This window comes from Benincasa hispida, chromosome 3, assembly GCF_027475165.1.
Source record: "Benincasa hispida cultivar pf3 chromosome 3, pf3_genome.v1.1, whole genome shotgun sequence".
NCBI classification, from domain to species: Eukaryota; Viridiplantae; Streptophyta; class Magnoliopsida; order Cucurbitales; family Cucurbitaceae; genus Benincasa; species Benincasa hispida.
This window is the reverse complement of record NC_143480.1, coordinates 8,675,559-8,694,161: the sequence shown is the minus strand read 5'-3', so window position 1 is coordinate 8,694,161 and position 18,603 is coordinate 8,675,559. Positions and strand designations below refer to the sequence as shown.

At 35.0% G+C, this 18,603-nt stretch overlaps 1 protein-coding gene across 8 annotated transcripts; it reads left to right on the top strand.

Moving 5' to 3' along the window:
- The first annotated feature begins 1,876 nt into the window (after positions 1–1,876).
- Positions 1,877–14,912, top strand: LOC120072953 (uncharacterized protein At4g18490). 8 transcript variants are annotated; one of them, XM_090311591.1, is made up of 16 exons: positions 1,877–2,016; positions 2,579–2,739; positions 3,054–3,134; positions 3,499–3,625; positions 3,845–4,033; positions 4,165–4,923; positions 5,216–5,395; positions 5,778–5,879; positions 6,023–6,208; positions 6,297–6,477; positions 6,618–6,685; positions 6,773–6,812; positions 6,947–7,099; positions 7,343–7,455; positions 7,550–7,632; positions 14,396–14,912. In XM_090311591.1, the coding sequence occupies exons 3-15, from the start codon at positions 3,071–3,073 to the stop codon at positions 7,611–7,613; spliced, it is 2,226 nt and encodes a 741-aa protein (XP_090167717.1). In that variant the 5' UTR covers positions 1,877–2,016; positions 2,579–2,739; positions 3,054–3,070; the 3' UTR covers positions 7,614–7,632; positions 14,396–14,912. The 8 variants fall into 8 exon arrangements, with proteins under 8 accessions (XP_090167717.1, XP_090167719.1, XP_090167713.1 ...); XM_090311593.1 differs by having other exon boundaries at positions 1,879–2,016; positions 3,469–3,625; positions 6,056–6,208; XM_090311587.1 differs by having other exon boundaries at positions 1,879–2,016; positions 3,469–3,625.
- The last annotated feature ends 3,691 nt before the right edge of the window (positions 14,913–18,603 follow it).

The following is an 18,603-nucleotide window of genomic DNA, read 5'->3' as shown; positions in this document are numbered from 1 at the left end:
TAATTTCACAAAATGTAATGTGAGTTTGAAGAATGAAGATGAATCTCACAATTTCCTCTCTACAATGCAATTTCTTTCTTTCTCTCAAAAGAATTTTTACAGAAAATTCTTCTGTAAAAAATTGTTCTTCCCTTCTCCAATGTAGAGAACCCACCATCTCGATTCTTGCTAGAGAATAGCAAGAAAGGCCCAGTAGTGGTGTCCTGTTGGAGTTCGTGCAGAGAAGTTCAAGGGAGATATTTGTGGTATGAAGTGTTCATGAATGGAGAAGGAAGTATTGAAGAAGGTCTTCAAGGATAAGTCATTTTCTTCCCCTAAACATCATGCTTATGAGTTTTATGTTTATCGTGTGTTCTCCATGTTTCTTTATTTATCACGATTTCCAAAATGAATCTTGAAAGCACACACGTTCACGTACTTCCATTGAGGAATTTGATTCCTTTAGGTGGATCTACCTCATTCTATCTGATGGCCTCGATAATAGGGTTTGGGCATTTTAACATTTCCATGATCAGGTTCAGGCTTTGATCTAAATTCTAAGCCATCAACTTTTCCAGCTAGAGTTGCATACTCATCAAGTAGTTCATTCATAAGCTGGTGGGTTTCACCCACTTGAGTTTTTGGAACACGTGCGGGTTGTCGTCTCGGGTGACGTCCACGGTCCGAATCATTCCCATTAGTTGGGAGATTCTCTCATGTTGCTACTCATGGTTCAAATATAAAATGTAGTGGTATGGCTAAATTTTTTTGTTATTTCTTTCTCTACAGACGACGTCAACTGATGCTAAAAATTACACTAGCGGTGAATTTGTATTTCTCAGGGAAGAGTAGCCCAATGTCCATCAAAATGAACAAATCTAAACATCGGTGTGATCTTGAGTCAAATCCACTCTGACATTCAAGTTAGAATCAAGTTTGAAAAATGGCTCAAGTGATAGTAAATAAGGCTAAGTTTTTAACATACCTCTATTTGATTGCAGCTCAAAGATTATATAGGTTGACCCATTAGTAACTGAAGCTTGCACGACCTTTCAACTTCCAAGCCACTTCGAATTCACTTCAACCGTTAACCATCCGAGCCATCATTGCTTGAGCCGTTATATATTTCAACCTTCAATATACTCGACTCTTGGGTAGATTTTCGATGTTCGGTTAACAATTGATTAGTGAGCCATTAAACTAATTATTTAGTTATGACTCTTTATTATAATTCCTTGATTAATAGCTTGGTTACATATAACTCTTAACTCGGGCCCTCAACTCGAGCTCCTCTCTTAGCTTGAGCTTCATCTTGGTGCGAGCTCCTTTCTCAACTCCACCTTTTTTCTCATGTTGATCTCTTTTCTTACCTCGACCTCTCAGGTTGACCTCCTTTCTTAGGTCATCATTCTTTTTGAGTTCGACCTTTGAGCTTTCCTCTATAGCTCGACCTATGAGTTCTACTCTATAGATCGTATGTTGGTCCACCTCCGAGCTCTTCTAGGCTAGACTCTCTTTTTCTTGAGAGGCTAAGCTAGGCTTTGCTCCCTTTGAGAGGCTAGGCTCTACGTTTATTCTACTAACTCGACCTGGTTTGATAAATTTATCCCATAACATTTTCAAAAACAAAAACCATCAAATTGGTCAAAATTTTGGGTTGAATATCTGTCGAAATATTTTTTTTACTCAGTGAAGAAAAGAAAAACAAGAAATTAATGCATTCATTTTTCTCAAAAAAAAAAAAAAAAAGAAAAAAAAAAGAAAAAAAAAGAAAAAGGAAATTAATGCTTCTGTAATAGCTTGCGCGGTCAGTCAATGTAACCGCTATGCTGATGATCCTTGCGCGCCCTGAACACAAAAATTGCATATAAATACAGACATTTGAATAAAGCTCTCCATGTTCCGTGCTCTACGAAAGCCTTCTCTGGCCTCAGTCACTTCCAACGAAACACATCCATCGTTCGCATCTCTATGCTATCGCTGAAATTCAAGGTCTCCTTCTATCTCCATCTGTCTGACATTCCATCGAACTCGCAGGTATTGTTGTTTGTGAACGATATTTTTGGAATTTTTCATTAGCGTTCAATGTAAAATGGAAAAAAGGAAAAAACGAAGTAAAGCTGTTGTTCGCTGAATCTCTTGTCGTTTGATTCTATATGATGAGTATTTGTCAATTTCTTTTGAAGTTCATCTGTTATCCTTTGGAGATCTTTGTTTCTTTATTCTTTTCATTTTGTATTTGTCGGACTGATTTGCTTTCTTTCTGTGCTTGACTATTTTTCTAGTCATTAACTTGCGCTGATTGATTCATTTGATAGTGCGTTGGAATTTAGTCATGTGCTCCTCTTTTTACCGACTACTCGATTTCAATTGCTTGATCAAGCCAATCTCATTCATCCACTTCTCATTTTTCCAAAGTTGATGTAATTTTGATTCCGCTGGAATTTACTGGACTTCTTTTTCTTTTTCTTCTTCTTCTTTTTACGCTAATTACGTAGTCGGTACTTACTTGTTTATCATCTGTGGTACATGGTACATATCGAGTCTGTTCAATCTTGTTCACATTATAACTCACCTTGTTCTGGAACATCATTCTCAGAGATCTGAGTTGATGCTTTCGTTTCAACTTTAGACAAATGCTCTCTGGAACACTTCCTCAAGCTATTTGGTGTAGACTAGTCGCTGGAGTTTGTGGTTCCCCGTCGGAAGAATTACCTAGTGCTATTTTGCACCTTTTGTGTGTTTAATCCTTAATTCCAGGTTGGTGCAATTCTGCAGCTTGTTCATTTTAAAGATTTTCACTATGTTTCCACAGAACAAAATTGTTTAATTTAGCATCCTGTTTATTTTATATATCAGTTGAATCTATAATCTAGCCAATTATGCAAAAAAACTCAGATTATTTGATAGTTTACCATTATTTTGGCCGGGGTTTATTTTTAATTTTTTTTTTTGATAGGAATAGAAAATTTTGAGAAATTTAGATGAATGCTGAGTGGAAACATAATCTTCAAATAGTTTATTCTCTGTGGAAACGTCATCTTGTCTGATCACTGACTATAGGGGTCCAACAGGAGTCCAGTATAAGCGGATGGCAGAATCAAAGAAAGGAGCATCTTCAGCTACTGATCTTACAAAAAAAGATTCCCTCCTGGGTATGCACTTTTAGATTTCATATATAGGAGGAACATGGCATAGTACCTTGTTTTTATTACCCTTTCAAGGGATGGTAGATTCATAACTTAATTTTTAATTTGCTGTCTTGCCAATTGCCATAACTCCTTTTCAGTTAGCAGTAGACAAAGTTAGAAACTAGGACACGTGAGTTGTTATAAATAAGAGAAAGAATACCTTAGAAAGTCACGTTAGTATTCTAGGCATAGGATGAAATGTAATGAAGAGAGTCTATTTATCTATTTTCAGATGCCATGTTCAAACTGCAATTAATGTCAAAATGGCTGACTTTCTGATTGTACGGTCCTAAAAAAGGTATTGGAACCTCTACTCTCCTTGACACAGATGTGGACATTGGTGACGAATTTATGAACTCCTGGAAATCAATATCAGTGGCAGAGGATGACATGGTGGACTTTAGTTTTAGTACAGCCTCCAAAGGCAAGATTAAGGCCTTTGATTTTGGAACTTTGTAAGTATTGCCAATTAGAAAATTCGAAATCTTTTGGATAGATCATCGCCTATCATCTTCCAAGCCTCATCAGTCTCAGTTATGGATATTTGTCCTGCCACATTGTCATTTTCATGTTCATGCATTAAAAGATCCAGCGATGTGGGATCTCAAACACTATGACAGAAAATAATCAATGATGCTTCATGTTACTGAAAAATATTATTTCTTTTCTTTCAGGGATGATGATTTCAATCTGGATGGAAGTTTTAAAAAGTTATCATCGTTCAAGATTGACATGCCAGATCTTGACTTTTCATCCCCGCCCAAAAAGATTGAAAAGGCTAGGAGTAGTGGTAAAGAAGGATCATCCAATGAAAATGTTCAAAAGGATATAGACAGCTTAAATTTCTCTTTTGATTTTAAAGAGTAAGTGGAGAACACAATTAGAGGAACGTTTGGACCTTCTTATTAATTACGAACTGTGTTTTGAATATTAGACAGCCATCCCATTGAATCCCAACTTACAACTTTTCATTTTTACTTATGTCTGGAATAAGATTGGATAGCTTTGATGTTGATAAAAGCTTACAAAATGGAGAAAGGACTCGTAAACAACAGCCAGATTCCAAGGCAGTCTCATCTTCTAGAGTTGAGCATGAAGCTTCTGATATCCACATAGCTGAAGGAAATACTGCAATTGATAAGAGTATAGCCAAGAGACTTCCAGCACCAGAAAACGAGACTACTTCTAGAGTTGAGAATTTTCAGGGAGATCATGGTGAGCTGGAGTCAGAAATTGGGGATGGTACATCACATGAAGCAAGAAATACAACGGCAACTACAAATAAAGAGAGACAATTTGGAAATGGTTGCTTGTCTAAAAAAGAAGTGGCAAAGAGTAGTCATCAAGTCATTCATGATGTACCTATCAGCTGTGTTGCCAGAAATGTACCTGAATGTACTTCAGAACCACAGTCTGAAATTTGTACGGAAAGAGAACTAATAGTAGTTTCAGGTGGAACAGGAAATGTCATTGATGAAAACATAGATTCTGATGTAACTTGCTCTGAAAAATTTCCTCAAAGCTATTTGTCTCCAATAAATATCCCTGCATCGAAGAGCGATCCTACAGAAAAAGAAAAGTCAGAATGCAGCCACCTGAATGAATTTGTTGACAATGTTCAACCGGCTGAAGTTCATCCAGACCTCAAAGATTTTTCCAATTCAGATGTACCGAGGAAGCTTCTGCTTGACACGCAGGAAATCAGACAAAACCAAAATTTGAAATTGAAATTGTTTACAGTTCCTTTATGCAGGTTAAATATTATGCTTTATCGTCTTCTAACACGAAAATTCACTTAGAATAATCATATCTGATCTTCTCCACTGAAAATGTGAGGATCATTGGATAGAAATACACAGCTGGAAATTATTTGCCTCATGTATTTGCACTAACTCACATTAAATGAGTTACTGTGCTAGAGATGTTGTGTAATTATGAATAGCACATCCATTATTTGAGCTTTCGAAGAAATGCTTGATATTATCTCATAACATTTGTTTGTTTGTTTGTTCGTCTGTTTTTTCTTCCCCTAATTCCTGATGCAGAGGACCACGGGTAAATGAAGTGACAATTAAAGAAAAAGAAATGGGTGGGAATTCATCGATGTCAAGAATAGATGTTAGCAAACCTCAACTACATCAATCATCATCTATCAGTACAAAACTTCTCTCTTTAGGCAAGAATAGAATTGATGCTTCAAATCAAATTCTGGCAGCTGGAGACGGGTAAGGTGTTTTCTAATAACTAATGCCCCTTATGAAAATGTACTTTATATTACAATCGCACTATTGGAGCCTGGAGGCCAGTTGGTCGACTATATGGTATGATATTTGATGGTAGACAAACAACAAACATGATAATTACAGCATATGACCATGGAAAGGCTTCTGTAGCAGCCTTGTTAATGTCAAGCAAGGCTTCTTAACACGAAGTTTCAGTTTGAGCCTTCACAGCTTCATATTGGCTTTGTTAGATGTCATTATACTATAAACTTTTGAAATTCAGAGTTCATGACAGTTGAAAATTGCACTTTTCTCATGATCTTTGGCCATGGCCATTCCATACAATAATATGGCCGTTTTTGTTCTAATTATATACAAAACACAGGAATCTTTGCAGAGAATCTCGACCACATAATAAAGTAGCAAAGACGGCACTGCCAGTTGCAGTACAAAGTGAGAAAAGCTTAGGAAAGCTTAGTGCTTTAAGGTGAGGCATATTATTGGGTTTGCTATTTCATGTTTGAATATGCCTTAAACTAACTTCATTTTGAGATGGAATCATCTATACCTAACAAGGATATGCGGAATGGTATATGTTTTATTTCTTTATGTTAGTTCTTATTCTTGCAGTGCCGGAGTTAATCCTAGCAATTTGCTTGTCAGAACTACTACTCAAACACATTGCAGTACTGAACGACTGAAATTATCAATGATACCTAGTCAAAACGTGAAGACCATTTCAGCTCAAGGGAATAAAGTTTGTTCTATTAAAACTGGCTTAATATTTCCCAATGTTTCCAGTTTGAAGACTTCTAGGTATGGCGTTCATATGTTTTTTTTCAAACCTCTCTTATACATATACTGGTTAATATTTGTAAGATCAGATCATTCTTCTTTTGTCTAGGGCATTTGGAGGAAAGCAAGTTCTATCGAGTACTGGAGGTGTGAAAGAAAGGAAATTAGGAGAACCAGAACAAACTATGGAAGCAGGACAACGAAGTAAAAAGTTAGACATTGGCTATTGTGCTGAAAATGTGGACAAACAAAAACCTTTAATCTCCAACGTGAAGCGTAAAGCACTAGAGGTTTATATCTTTAGTTCATAATTCCATGTCATTGAGGTGTCTAGAATAATTATGGTTTTTAATCCCAAGACCTCAAAAAAGTTCTCTCTCCATAAGTTTCAAGTAGATGTCATGGATTTTTACGCCAAAACTATTTACAGGAACCAAATGCGGATTCAATGTTGTTAAAACCTCTGAAGCTCCTTTGTGTATCACCTAGTGGATTTAGGTGACAGCATATCATTAATCTCATTCATCTCTTTTATTCACTGGATGATTCTCTGACTGATTAACTGCTTTCCCAAATCACTTGCAGAAACTCCAAAGAGCCGTTGGAGAAAAAGATAGGAGAACAGGTTGGGTAGTGAATTGGAGTTTCTTATCAATATAATTGAGAAAGTTGAATGGGCACTGAATAGTTTTAGAAAACAAAAACGAGTCATTGTCTGTTATTATTCCATTCTGTTTTCCTTTTTTTTGGTGAAATCAGGTTGAAAGTATGACCACCGCTTCCCATGACCAGTTAGCCAACAGTATCGAAAATCCTCATGTGCCAAATACGGTGGAATGGGAAATATCTTTGGTTTTGGAAAATGATCGAAATGTTGAAAAAGCAGAAGCCTATTCACAGCAGCTTGAAGATGTAAGTGAACTGTAGATTAACTTATCTTTTGTCAGATTGAACAGTAAATTCTGGTGCTTTTCATTTGGAAAACGGTGCTAGAGACGTACAATAACCACTAATGAAGTGACAAAATGTAAACATGAAAACGACCTTGTATCAGAAAATTAAATGCCTTCAATGATGTTGCAAATACAATCTTTGTACTTTTAGAGTAAGCTGATGTAGAGACCTCATGAATCTATTGTTTTAATTTCTTACCAGATGTGTAATATGCTGAGAAAGAAGCAAGATGAGGCCAAGGAAATATTAGTCCGAGCTTTTGTTAACAACAATAATCTACTGATGCTCAATCATCCCATCTATGAGGAGAAGATATCCTTCCATGGCATTTTCATTCTTTTATTTTCTTTGGGGTTTTCTTTTCTCATTTCCTCATTTGAAGCCCAATTCCTTCACAAGTTCGAACATTATGAAGGTTCAGAAATTTGCTGCCAAACTGTTGTCCAAGAAGCTTCAGACAAAAGCAGCTTGAGTCTTAATTCCACTTACAGGTATGCATATATATCTTACCAATTCGAGACCCTCTGCACCCTTTTTGTTGGGTTCGTCAGGCACAAAGTTCGTACCTTTTTTGCATTGTCAGGAGTAAATGGAAAACTAAAGTATATCATGTTGGGAATGGTGGGTTCTCATTTTCCTAATTGACAGACTGATGAGATATAGTTTTCTAGCACAATGAATAATGTCTTCACACCTAAAAATATGGATTGAAAACTTTGGTTATCACGCATCATTTTATCTCTTGCTTTTTTGCTCTTTGAACTGTATATTGCACTGCAGATCAGGAGCAAAAACTTGGGATCTAGGCAGATCTCATTTTTATGATAAAAGACTGAAGAAAATCGGTTCAATAGAGATTTGGACTATACAGATTAACTTGATAAATGGTGGATTTGGGAAAGTGTTTAAAATAGTCGTTCTATCATAATCATTTCTAAAAGACATCCATATTAGCTCAAAACTACAGAAGACATGTTTGGAATCAGCTCAATTGTTCACCTTCATTCACTAGGGACGAAATTAGATACCAAAATGGCACTTCCAGTTTTCTGTTATGAAAAGAGGAAAATAACTTGCTCAAATAGGAGTGCACCTAAAATAAGCTCCATTTTGTCATTTGGTCATTTTCGTTGCGTTGGCCAATTTGTCAGTTGCCGAATTGCCATTGCTAGCATTAGCATTAACTTCATTTATATTTGGATATCATGGAAGATTGTAATTAGGACTTGTCAGCTTGGAGCAATGCCTTTGTGTCCACTTCTTCTTTAAAGCTCATCCAATGTCTACATTTCTTTTCCTCTTTAAACCTTCCAACTCTTTTGACTGCCCTCCACAAATCTGCACATGTATACGATGTCAAAACGTGGCCATAGGGAATAATAAGACAAATTTTTTATTTTTGGTTTAAATGCTAGTCAACATCAAAAAAGTCTTAAACTAAAGACAAATATAGAAAATGGTAAACTACCACTAACATATATTTGATTTCTATTAGTTCTCTACGTTGATAAGTTGGATAAATTGAGATTCTTTCCTAGATCAGTAGGCCAAAGAAAAAATAAAAAATAAAAAACTACGAGGACCATCTTTACAACTTTGGCCAGCCAGATAGACAAATCCAATTATCACTCAGCACTTATTGTCTACGTACATCAACCTCAGAACAACCTATGTAAGAGTCATGACGCCGGTTTCTCTTTGGGATATATTTATTTATTCAAATGAAATCTCTTTGGGATTTATTGGATCTGATTTCATATAAAATTAATATACAGAGTAGCTTCGTAAGAAAATCTAAACTCCCTCATATTTACCGTTGGTGCATTGTCGATACAATAGGTAACTAAGGTCCTATTTGGTAACTATTTTATTTTTTGTTTTTGTTTTTGAAAATGAAGTCTATGGACACTACTTCTACCACCAAATTTCTTTTTTTGTTATCTATTTTTCACTAATGGTTTAAAAAACTAAGCCAAATTTTGAGAACTAAAAAAAGTAGTTTTTGTTTTTAAAATTTGGCTAAGAATTCAACATTTATACTTAAGAATGATGCGAATTATTATAAGAAATATGGATAATATAGACTTAATTTTAAAAAACAAAAAACCAAATAGTTACTAAATGGGTTAAAAAACACACAAGTAAAAGAAAAGAGTGGAAAAGATTAATAAGACCAAGCCATCATGATGATCTTAAAAAAAAAAAAAAAAAGGAAATAGATAAAATCTTATATCACCAATGGATCCAACAAGTGAAAATGAATATTAACTAGGGAGAAAATAACATTGTAGAAGTTTGAACACATGATCTTCTTAGACCACCTGCTCTAATACCATCCTAAATCACTAATTGATCCTAAAACTTAAGTTGATGGATGAAGGTAAATTTAATTATATATCATCTAATATGTCCTTCTTTCTTATTATTCCTCTTCTGTGGCCCTCAAATCCTCTGACAGTGCCTCGAGAATTAGCTGAAAATTTTATGGCAGTTTATGGATGCTTTATGTACGGCATTCAATTGGTACTTGGAACCGTATTATATCATTACAAACTCCAAGTTGTCAATTAGGTTCAGCCTCTAGAGTATTATCAATGTCTTGGGACCATTTATTGAAGAATATTAGGTCATGGTAGGCTGTAAAGCAAATTCAGTTAAAGGAGGATTAAAATGCAAATATTTTTGTGAAAACAAGATAGTGTTCCGTAGATGAAGCAGAGGATGGATACCAGCTAATTTCAAAAAGCTTTGATTACTTTGGATATTCTCATTTGCCGCTGGGTCTTTTCCTTCCAATCACATGATTCCCTTGTCTCCTCTCGTTCATGGTTAGTTCCAGTCCAGGCTTCCCCTAGTTATCTTAAAGAATTAATCGAATTATTTAGCATTGTCTTTTTTCTTAAATATGAATAATAATCGAGAAGTGGAAATAGCTGCCAAATTGCATTCACCAACTTTGTCGAAGTATTAGCAAATGAAAATTTGAATCGCAGTATCATGAAAACCACTACCTCTTGAAAATACCATGTATTTTCTTGAAAATACCATGTATTTCATCTCATAAGAGGATGACAAAAACAATCATCCCTGACTAGGATTGAGGAGAAAAGTTCTAGCACTATGTTAGTATAGGTGCTTACTGGCTAGTGGTTGATTTCTGTTCATATTTAATTACATTATTCGTTGTTTTAATATTTCATTTTAGGTTATTATAAGTTCCTTTTTTGAACTTTGTGATTTGTATGTGTTTATTTAATCCTGTAATTTAAAAGTTCAGACTTCAAAAAATTTCTTTAGTTTCTAAACCTTTTAAGTTGGCATACTTTGAAAAAGTTTCTAAAAGATTAAGCCCATAAAATTACATTTTGTGTTTAATAGATCCCTCCTTTACCTCATTTCGTTAGGCTTTCCTAATGTTTTAAACTTCCCTGAAATAAGCTTGTCATGTAGAATTCCCAAGTATTGTGCTACATCTACATTAACTTGATGCCACAACTTTAGATGCTTTATTTATTTATTTAATATTTTAGGAATAAGTAAACCTATAACTTGGACCCCGTTTGGTAATCATTTGGTTTTTACTTTTTGTCTTTGAGAATTAAGCCTATAGACACTATTTCTGTTGGGTTTTGGTAAAATATTAGAACTGCAATTTGTCCCACATCGATTAAATTAAAGAATGGGGATAGGCTCCAAGCCTATAGAAGGAGCCTATACCTCTAGTTTCAAGTTGTCCTATTTAGAAACATTTTAAGATTGGGTGTGCTAACTCTAGTTAAATTCCCTTTATGTATTCTCTAGTTTGAAAGTGGGAAAAAAGTGTGGGTAGTCAAAAGCTTTGAGAGAGGATCTTGTAATTGGGATTGGGGAGAGAATTGTTGTGTGATTGTAACAATTTTTTACATGGTGGATTTCTTTCGGCTTGTGGCAAGTGCAAGTCAAGGATGTGTTGATGCAATATAGATTACACAACTGCATATTAAGTGATGATGGTGTTTCAGTGCAGTTCTAGAGTGATTCCAACAAAGGAAAAGGAGAGTCTTCGAGCAGAAAATAGACGGTGGACATGCGGACGGTTTGAGCACATGAGCTCTAGATCAGATGCTGATAGTGTCTTTCTCGTCAAAGGAGACAATGACTTCTTTTGAAGAAGACAGAATTCATCCTTGTGGTATATCTGCTTTACCATGATAGAGCATGTGATGTTAGTGGTTCCACATGTTTGCACACTGGTATTGACTTGGCAGTTATGCAAGGTGTGTGGTGGAAGTTGTGTTGATGGCTGAAGGACTTCGAGGTGAGTCATGTAGGTGGAAGTTGCACCATAAATTATCAGCAAGGTTTATCGACATGTGAAGAAAAAGGAAAATCTTCTACACTTTATGGTGGAGTGAGTTATAGTTCTCTGAGTTGAGAATTATGATTGTCGGTGAAGACAATGGATGTTGCAGAAGTTGTGGATTCTTCAAATATCTTAAGGTGGAATTTGTTAGGTTTTGGCAAAATATTAGAAGTGCAGTTTATCCTACATCGGTTAAATTGAAGATTGGGGATTCGGTTAAATTGAAGAATGGAGATGGGCTCCAAGCCTATAAAAGGAGCTTATGCCTCTAGTTTCAAGTTGTCCTAGTTACAAACACTTCTTGGGTGTGCTAATTCTAATTAAATTCCTTTATGTATTCTCTAGTTTGAGAGTAGGAAAAGAATGTGAGTAGTCAAAAGCTTTGAGAGAGTGCTCTTGTAATTGAGATCAAAGAAAGAATTGTTCTGTGTGATTATAACAATTTTTCACGATTTCTTTTTTGTGGACCGTGGTTTTTCTTCGAGTTGGAAGTTTTCCACGTAAATTCTTGTATTTCCAATTTTATTTAATTTCTCTGTGGTAGAAGTGGGAGGTTTTTTCCCAACAATTTTCACCTCCAAATTTCTTCTTTTGTTATCTACCTTTTACCAATGGTTTAAAAAGCTAAGTGAAAAATTTGAAAACTAAAAAATGTTGATTTTAAAAACTTATTTTTGTTTTTCAAATTTGGCTAAGAATTCAACCATTTTAAGAAATATGCAAATCGTTGTAAGAAATAGATAGGAAATAGGTTTGATTTTCAAAAAAAAAAAAAAAAAAAAAAAAAAAGCGAAATGGTTACTAAACAAGACTTAAAAATTCGAAATTTTTAACACAACTAATTGATTAAAGTATCCTAGTTTTGACTAAAAGGTTAAAGGTTCAGAAGTTCCATCCAAGATAATAGTTGAACTAAACTAAATACTAAAAAGAAAGATACATTAATTGTTATACGAAATTATTTTTCACATTATAATAATACTAAAAATATTGTATTTATAGGATTGAGTGTGGAAGCTCGGTGAACTAGGTGTTGGGTTTTGGAAAAATATTAGAAGTGCAGTTTGTCCATAAATTGAAGAATGGGGATGAGTTCCAAGCCTATAAAATGAGCCTATGCCTCTAGTTTCAAGACGTCCCAGTTAGAAACACTTTAACCTTAGTGTGCTAACTTTAATTAATTTTCTTTTGTATTATCTAGTTTGAGAGTGGGAAAAAAAGGTATGAGTCATCAAAAACTTTGAGAGAGTGCTATTGCAATTGAGATCGAGGGAGATAATTGTTATATGTGATTGTAACAAATTTTCACATAGTGGATTTCTCTTTAAAGTCGGAGGTTTTTCCTAACAAGTGGTATCAGAATGTCAGGTTCATAGTTTTTTGAATGTCTGAGTATGCTCTATGGTTGCAGTTTTATCTGAGCTTCCACATAAAAAAGGAATTCTTAAAATGGGTTGCGATGTTTTGTGAATAGTGTGAGTTGTATTTGCCTATCTGCTAGGAGTGAAACAGATGTGTGTCAAGTTTTATGAGTCCAATAAAGTTTGATGTGGAGAAATTTGATGGAAGGATCAACTTCGACTTGTGGCAAGTGCAAGTCAAGGATGTGTTGATACAATTTGGGTTACACAAGTGCAAGGTAACCGATGATGGTGGTCCAATGTAGTTCAAGAGTGATTCCAGCAAAGGTTTTCAAGAAGAGAATCTTCGAGCAGAAGATAGGTTGCTGGGAATGCAGACAATTTGGGCACATGAAAAATAGAGCAGCTTCGTCAAAGGGCTCTGAATCAGATGCTGATGGTGTCTTTCTCGTCAGGAGAGATAGTGACTTTCTTTGAAAAAGACAAAACTCATCCTCGTGGTATGTCCGCTTTACCATGATAGAGGATGTGATGTTAGCGGTTCTACAAGTTTGCACACGGGCATTGACTTGATGGTTATGCAAAGTGTGTGGTGGAAATTATGTCGATGGCTGAAGGACTTCCAAATGAGCCAAGTAGGTGGAAATTGCACCATAAATATTAGCAAGATTTATTGACATGTGGCACGAAAAAAGAAAATTTTGAGAGGTGGTATTCCAAGTGGTCTACTCTGTTTGTCCCACATCGATTAAATTGAAGAATGAGGATGAGTTCCAAGCCTATAAAAGGAGCCTATGCCTCTAGTTTCAAGTCGTCATAGTTAGAAACACTTTAAGCTTAGTGTGCTAAACCCTAATTAAATTCCTTTTGTATTCTCTAGTTTGAGATTGGGAAAAAAGATGTGAGTTATCAAAAGCTTTGAGAGAATTCTATTGTAATTGAGATCGGGAAGAAAATTGTTCTAGTAGATTTCTTTCTGAAGTGGGAGGTTTTTTCCAACATTAGGTAGAGATGGGGCTGAGTGCTGACCAACGGTTGCTCCAATAGTTTGTTTTCTAATAAGGGAATGCATCCAAAGGCCTCTTCTTTAGAAAATAATGATGATAGTCTTGGAGACTAAAAAACTAATTAGGATGTATTCTTGTGTAGACCCTTTTTGTTTTTCACCTTGAGTTATTCGTTTCTCTGCCTAACTAATCCCAAGTAGAATTACAGTTCCCTTGTTTAGTGAGTCAAGTATTGATCAACACACATTACAAGAATTTAAAACTCTCAAAATTTTCTGGTTAATTGACGCGATAGATATCATATTAATGCTGTGTAAGAGGACAAATTCTGAATTATTTAAGTTGAACCAATAAATTCGGTTGGGAATGATTCAGATTAAAAAAGTAAAGATGGTTTTGGCGAGTATAAAAACCTGCCATATCCCAAGACTACTTAACACATCGCTACAAACTATTGCTTCAAATACTAACATATATTATACAGCAATGGCCAAGATTAGCTTGTGGGTCTGCCTGATCTTGTTGGCCTCCTACTGTTTTGCAGGGTCTGAATCTCGACTACTTGAACCAAAATTTGAGGCTAAGTCTTATCGGCTAGCTCTGTTGGGTTCCAGAGACAACTTTCACATTGGGCTGATCGCTGTCGAAGGCTCAGGTAGCATCCATCAACGTGGGGTGGCACGCCTGTCACCGGGAGGCCCCGATCCGCGCCACCATTAATCTTCAGAATCCATCCCCATGTGTGGTGTAAGTGAAGTTAGTCGAGCAGGCTCGAATTCTGTTGTAACTGTTTGTTACTGTTGGGCTGCACCAGATACGTGCAGTCACTTTTTTTTTTTCAATACTGAGGCTTGGATGGTTGATAGTTTCAAATTATCCCTTTTAGAAGATGTTTTGTTTGTTTCATCATAACGTATTCTATTTCCCCTCCAAAATTTTTGTCATTGGGTGAGTCATACATTTTTAGCGATTCACATAACATCATTAAATGAGACAAAGTTTTGGTCTCTTGGACAAGAATTCGTATAAAACTATAACACACTAGAATATATTCTTGTTGGCAATCCTTTACATACATCAATGTGTTTTAGGATTTCTTAAACAATATGACACCTCACACACTGGGTAAATTCTTGACTTTTTCTCTCCTCTTGGGCTACTGAATGATATTTCTAAATTATTGCCAATATTATGTATATAATAAGAGTTATGATTTCAAATTCTGAGGCTGAGCATACATTGGCATTTCAAAGTAAGGTAGATCAATCTGGTATCTTAGGGTGATGTAAGAAAATTGATAGATAAGTTATCCCCTTAGATTTTTCACATACTACTCGTTTAGGGATGTACATGAATTGAGGGTGCTTTTTGTACCAACCCTAAAATTTGAGTTGGTTGGGTTGGCAATCCAAAGATCCAAATAAAGTCTACAATCCAACCATTAAAATTCGGGTTGGGTAGTTGGGTTATCATTTATTTTTTCTTTTTAATTAAGAATATGTAGATTTATATACATTATATGACTAATAACTAAAATCTCATAAAATTCAAATGCTAAATACTAAATATCTATGATATTTATTACAAACTTTAATCAAAGACAAATTTCATAACAATTTTAAAAGAAAAATATTAAAATATTCACAAATTAATCAATACAAAGTAATCAAATTTTAAACAAATATATATATATATATATAAAGAAAAAATTTAACCTAACCTAACCCAATAATAAAACTAACTCAAACCAATTCTTATATTTTAGATTGAATAGTTCAAATTATTTGGATTGTCGGGTTATTTGAACATCACTATCTAATTTCATTACGAAACACCATTTTTTAAATGAGGAATTAGACATGATAGATTTGATCCATACGTAATATCATGAAAATTGGTACAATTTGTTGTTACTTTGTATCGACAATATGGATGAAAAGTATCTAAAGCATATAATTTATGCATGTTCGAAATAGATTTTTTTTTTTTTTAAAAAATATTTTCTAAACAAATATGGAAAACTCTTTGCAGTAAAATATTAATTACTCTATTTGTAGTATTTTTTTTGGTTGTCTTCAAAAAAAAAAAAAAAAAAAAAATGAACCAACTTATTTATAAATATAGCAAAATGTCATTGTCTATCAAATTCTATTGCGGTCTATTGCTTAGTGCTAGAAGTGGTCTATTACTCATTGACAATTACATTTTGCTATATTTGAAAATATTTTCAACGGTTTTACTATTTAAAATAATTACTTTTTTTTATTGAATATTTTATTTTAACAATAATGTCATACCCTCCTTCAGGCTATCCTCTTAACCTGAAAGGAGGTGTGAAGACAGCAGATGCCAACCTTCTTATGACATCTACTACCTATCTAGTACCTGTTGCCTATGCCCTCGCACCTATTTAACTTGATGGACAGTTTATAGCATAACATCACAACATATGTACATTCTTAACATTAGTCTTGAAGGTGTTTTAGAACAACAACGTGATCCAATAGTGCTTACTCACCATATTACACACATTAGCGTTTACAACTTAAGGAGTCTACCTTTCCCAACTACATGATCATGAGTTCCAAAAACTTAACAAAAACATGACTAAGACTTGGGCAGATGTCAGGTTGTTCAGAATCCTAGGGCAAGACTGGTAGCTATAAGCTAGACTTCGAGTAATCAGCCGCTACCTAGAAAGTAAATATTTTGAAAGGTTGAGCTAAAATTCCCCAATGAGTGACTAACTTTTGAAACTTATGACATAAATATAAATATGGTGAATAAATTGGGGACAACTAGTGAACATAAATGCCTTCATAGTTTTAGGGTTAAAAAATAAGGCTTAGTTTAACTATAGAAACTTTGCATTTTAAATCATAACAATAACATACTGGAAACCCTGTAATCAATCATAGCTTGGCTAATCTCATATAACACCTATACTTTTCTTTATACTATTTTGGTCTTAGTTGAGGTAGAGCCTCTTTGCTCATTCACCCAATGCCGATAGCCTTAGTTGATGTTGAGCAATCTAAATACAATCAGCTTTGACAATAGTCATACGTGCACATAGAATACCCCAAAGGCTAATATAGCATAGGCATAATGTAGGCCCTGGATACCTCATCTCTTAGAATATCAAGGGACCTAGACACCTTCATCTACTTGATTGTCGAGTTTCATCATTAGAGTACTGAAAACATGCCTATACTAACCATACACAATACTTTAGTCTTTTGTCATTCCTTAGAAAACTTGGCTTAGGTAAACATAGCATAAAAGTGTATAATACATTAGAAATGCTTTTATGAATCAAAACATACTTAAAACATTGCATAAGAACATGTTCATAAACTTTCTTGAGAAATCATTCATGCTGAAAACATGCTTTGAAAACTTAGATTATCTAGCTCAAAATAGTATAATCATGCTTAGAGAACCTTGAAGCACATAGCCTATTTGAGAAGAAACTCATGCTTAGCATATATTGAAAGCTTTGCTTTTAGGGTGGACCATGCATCCAACATACTTTGGTTGCACTATACGTTGAAAACAACTTCAAAGAGAGCATACTTAAAACTCATGCGTTCAACTAAATCATGCTTCGAGAACATTTAGGTAAAACATTCAATACATATGCATTAAAACCCTACCATGAAGAACACTCGAAAAACTTTTTCATTCACTATTACTTGCTAGCTCCCAAGGGTTTATAAGTATTCCCAATTTCTGTTTGGCCTGTCACATAGATACGTATCCTTGGTATTAACAGTGGCTCCCTTTTGAACTTTACTTACTTTACTTGACCTTTTAGGCCTCCTTTTTCCTTAACCTAAATTTATATCTAGTTCTCCTTTTTGAGTCCACATTTAAGTATTAATTAGCTTAACATGCTTAACATTTCTTAAGGACTTTATTTTAACTTGCCAACACTTAGACTTCAAAACTATCGCAATGGCAAACCATTAAGTAACTTAGGCACACCACATGACCTGATGAGCACAGGGCACACGAACACTATCAATATTGTAGGTGCGCGCATGGTCTCCCCTCCTTGACCTATGTGTTAGGCTCCGAGGTATGCACTGAGCTTCATTGTTATATGTGTTTCACGTTGCGCGGACACTAGCATTGGGTGCTTCCTTCACCGCACAACCCAACCTTGCACACACTCAAACAACCTTGCCTTGTCTGATGTACACACATTCACTGGTGCCAACGCACGCCCGTCTTCCTTGCCTCAATCAGTTGCTTGCTTGTTTAACCGATGCAGCTACTTGCTTGTTCATCAACATCAATTTCCAGATTTAGCTTTCAGAACTTATAACAAAGAATCCATCCATCAAAATACAAAAATCCCTTCTATGAATTTTTTACATAACCTCTTAGCTATCTTACCTCAAATTTTGAGCTTCAATCCTAAAGAGCTCAAAATCTACCAATCTTCATGGCTTTCTCGAGGGAGTCCAGAAATCAGAACAACCTTTAATCTTTTCAAGATTTCAACATCAATTCATGGGGTTTTCTTCATAGCAACACTGAAGCATCAAGTAGACGGATGGAACTTCACTTTGGCTGAAGAGATTATTCCTTAGCACGAGAGAATTGACCAAACCGACTTCCTCTTCAAAAACCCCTTTTATACTTTCCCTTGCATGCTGACTTTGCCTAATTAGTTGATAGCTCATGCTGAAGGGATCAAATCCCAAGCGGAAGCATGTGAACGCCTTGCATTTAGATAATCGATTT

Coding starts and splice junctions, on each gene's coding strand:
- LOC120072953 (XM_090311587.1), top strand. CDS start 3,071: ATGGCAGAATCAAAGAAAGGAGCATCTTCAGCTACTGATCTTACAAAA. Junction 5,880..6,022: donor GGAAAGCTTAGTGCTTTAAG/GTGAGGCATATT, acceptor TTATTCTTGCAG/TGCCGGAGTTAATCCTAGCA. Junction 7,456..7,549: donor CCCATCTATGAGGAGAAGAT/ATCCTTCCATGG, acceptor AAGTTCGAACAT/TATGAAGGTTCAGAAATTTG.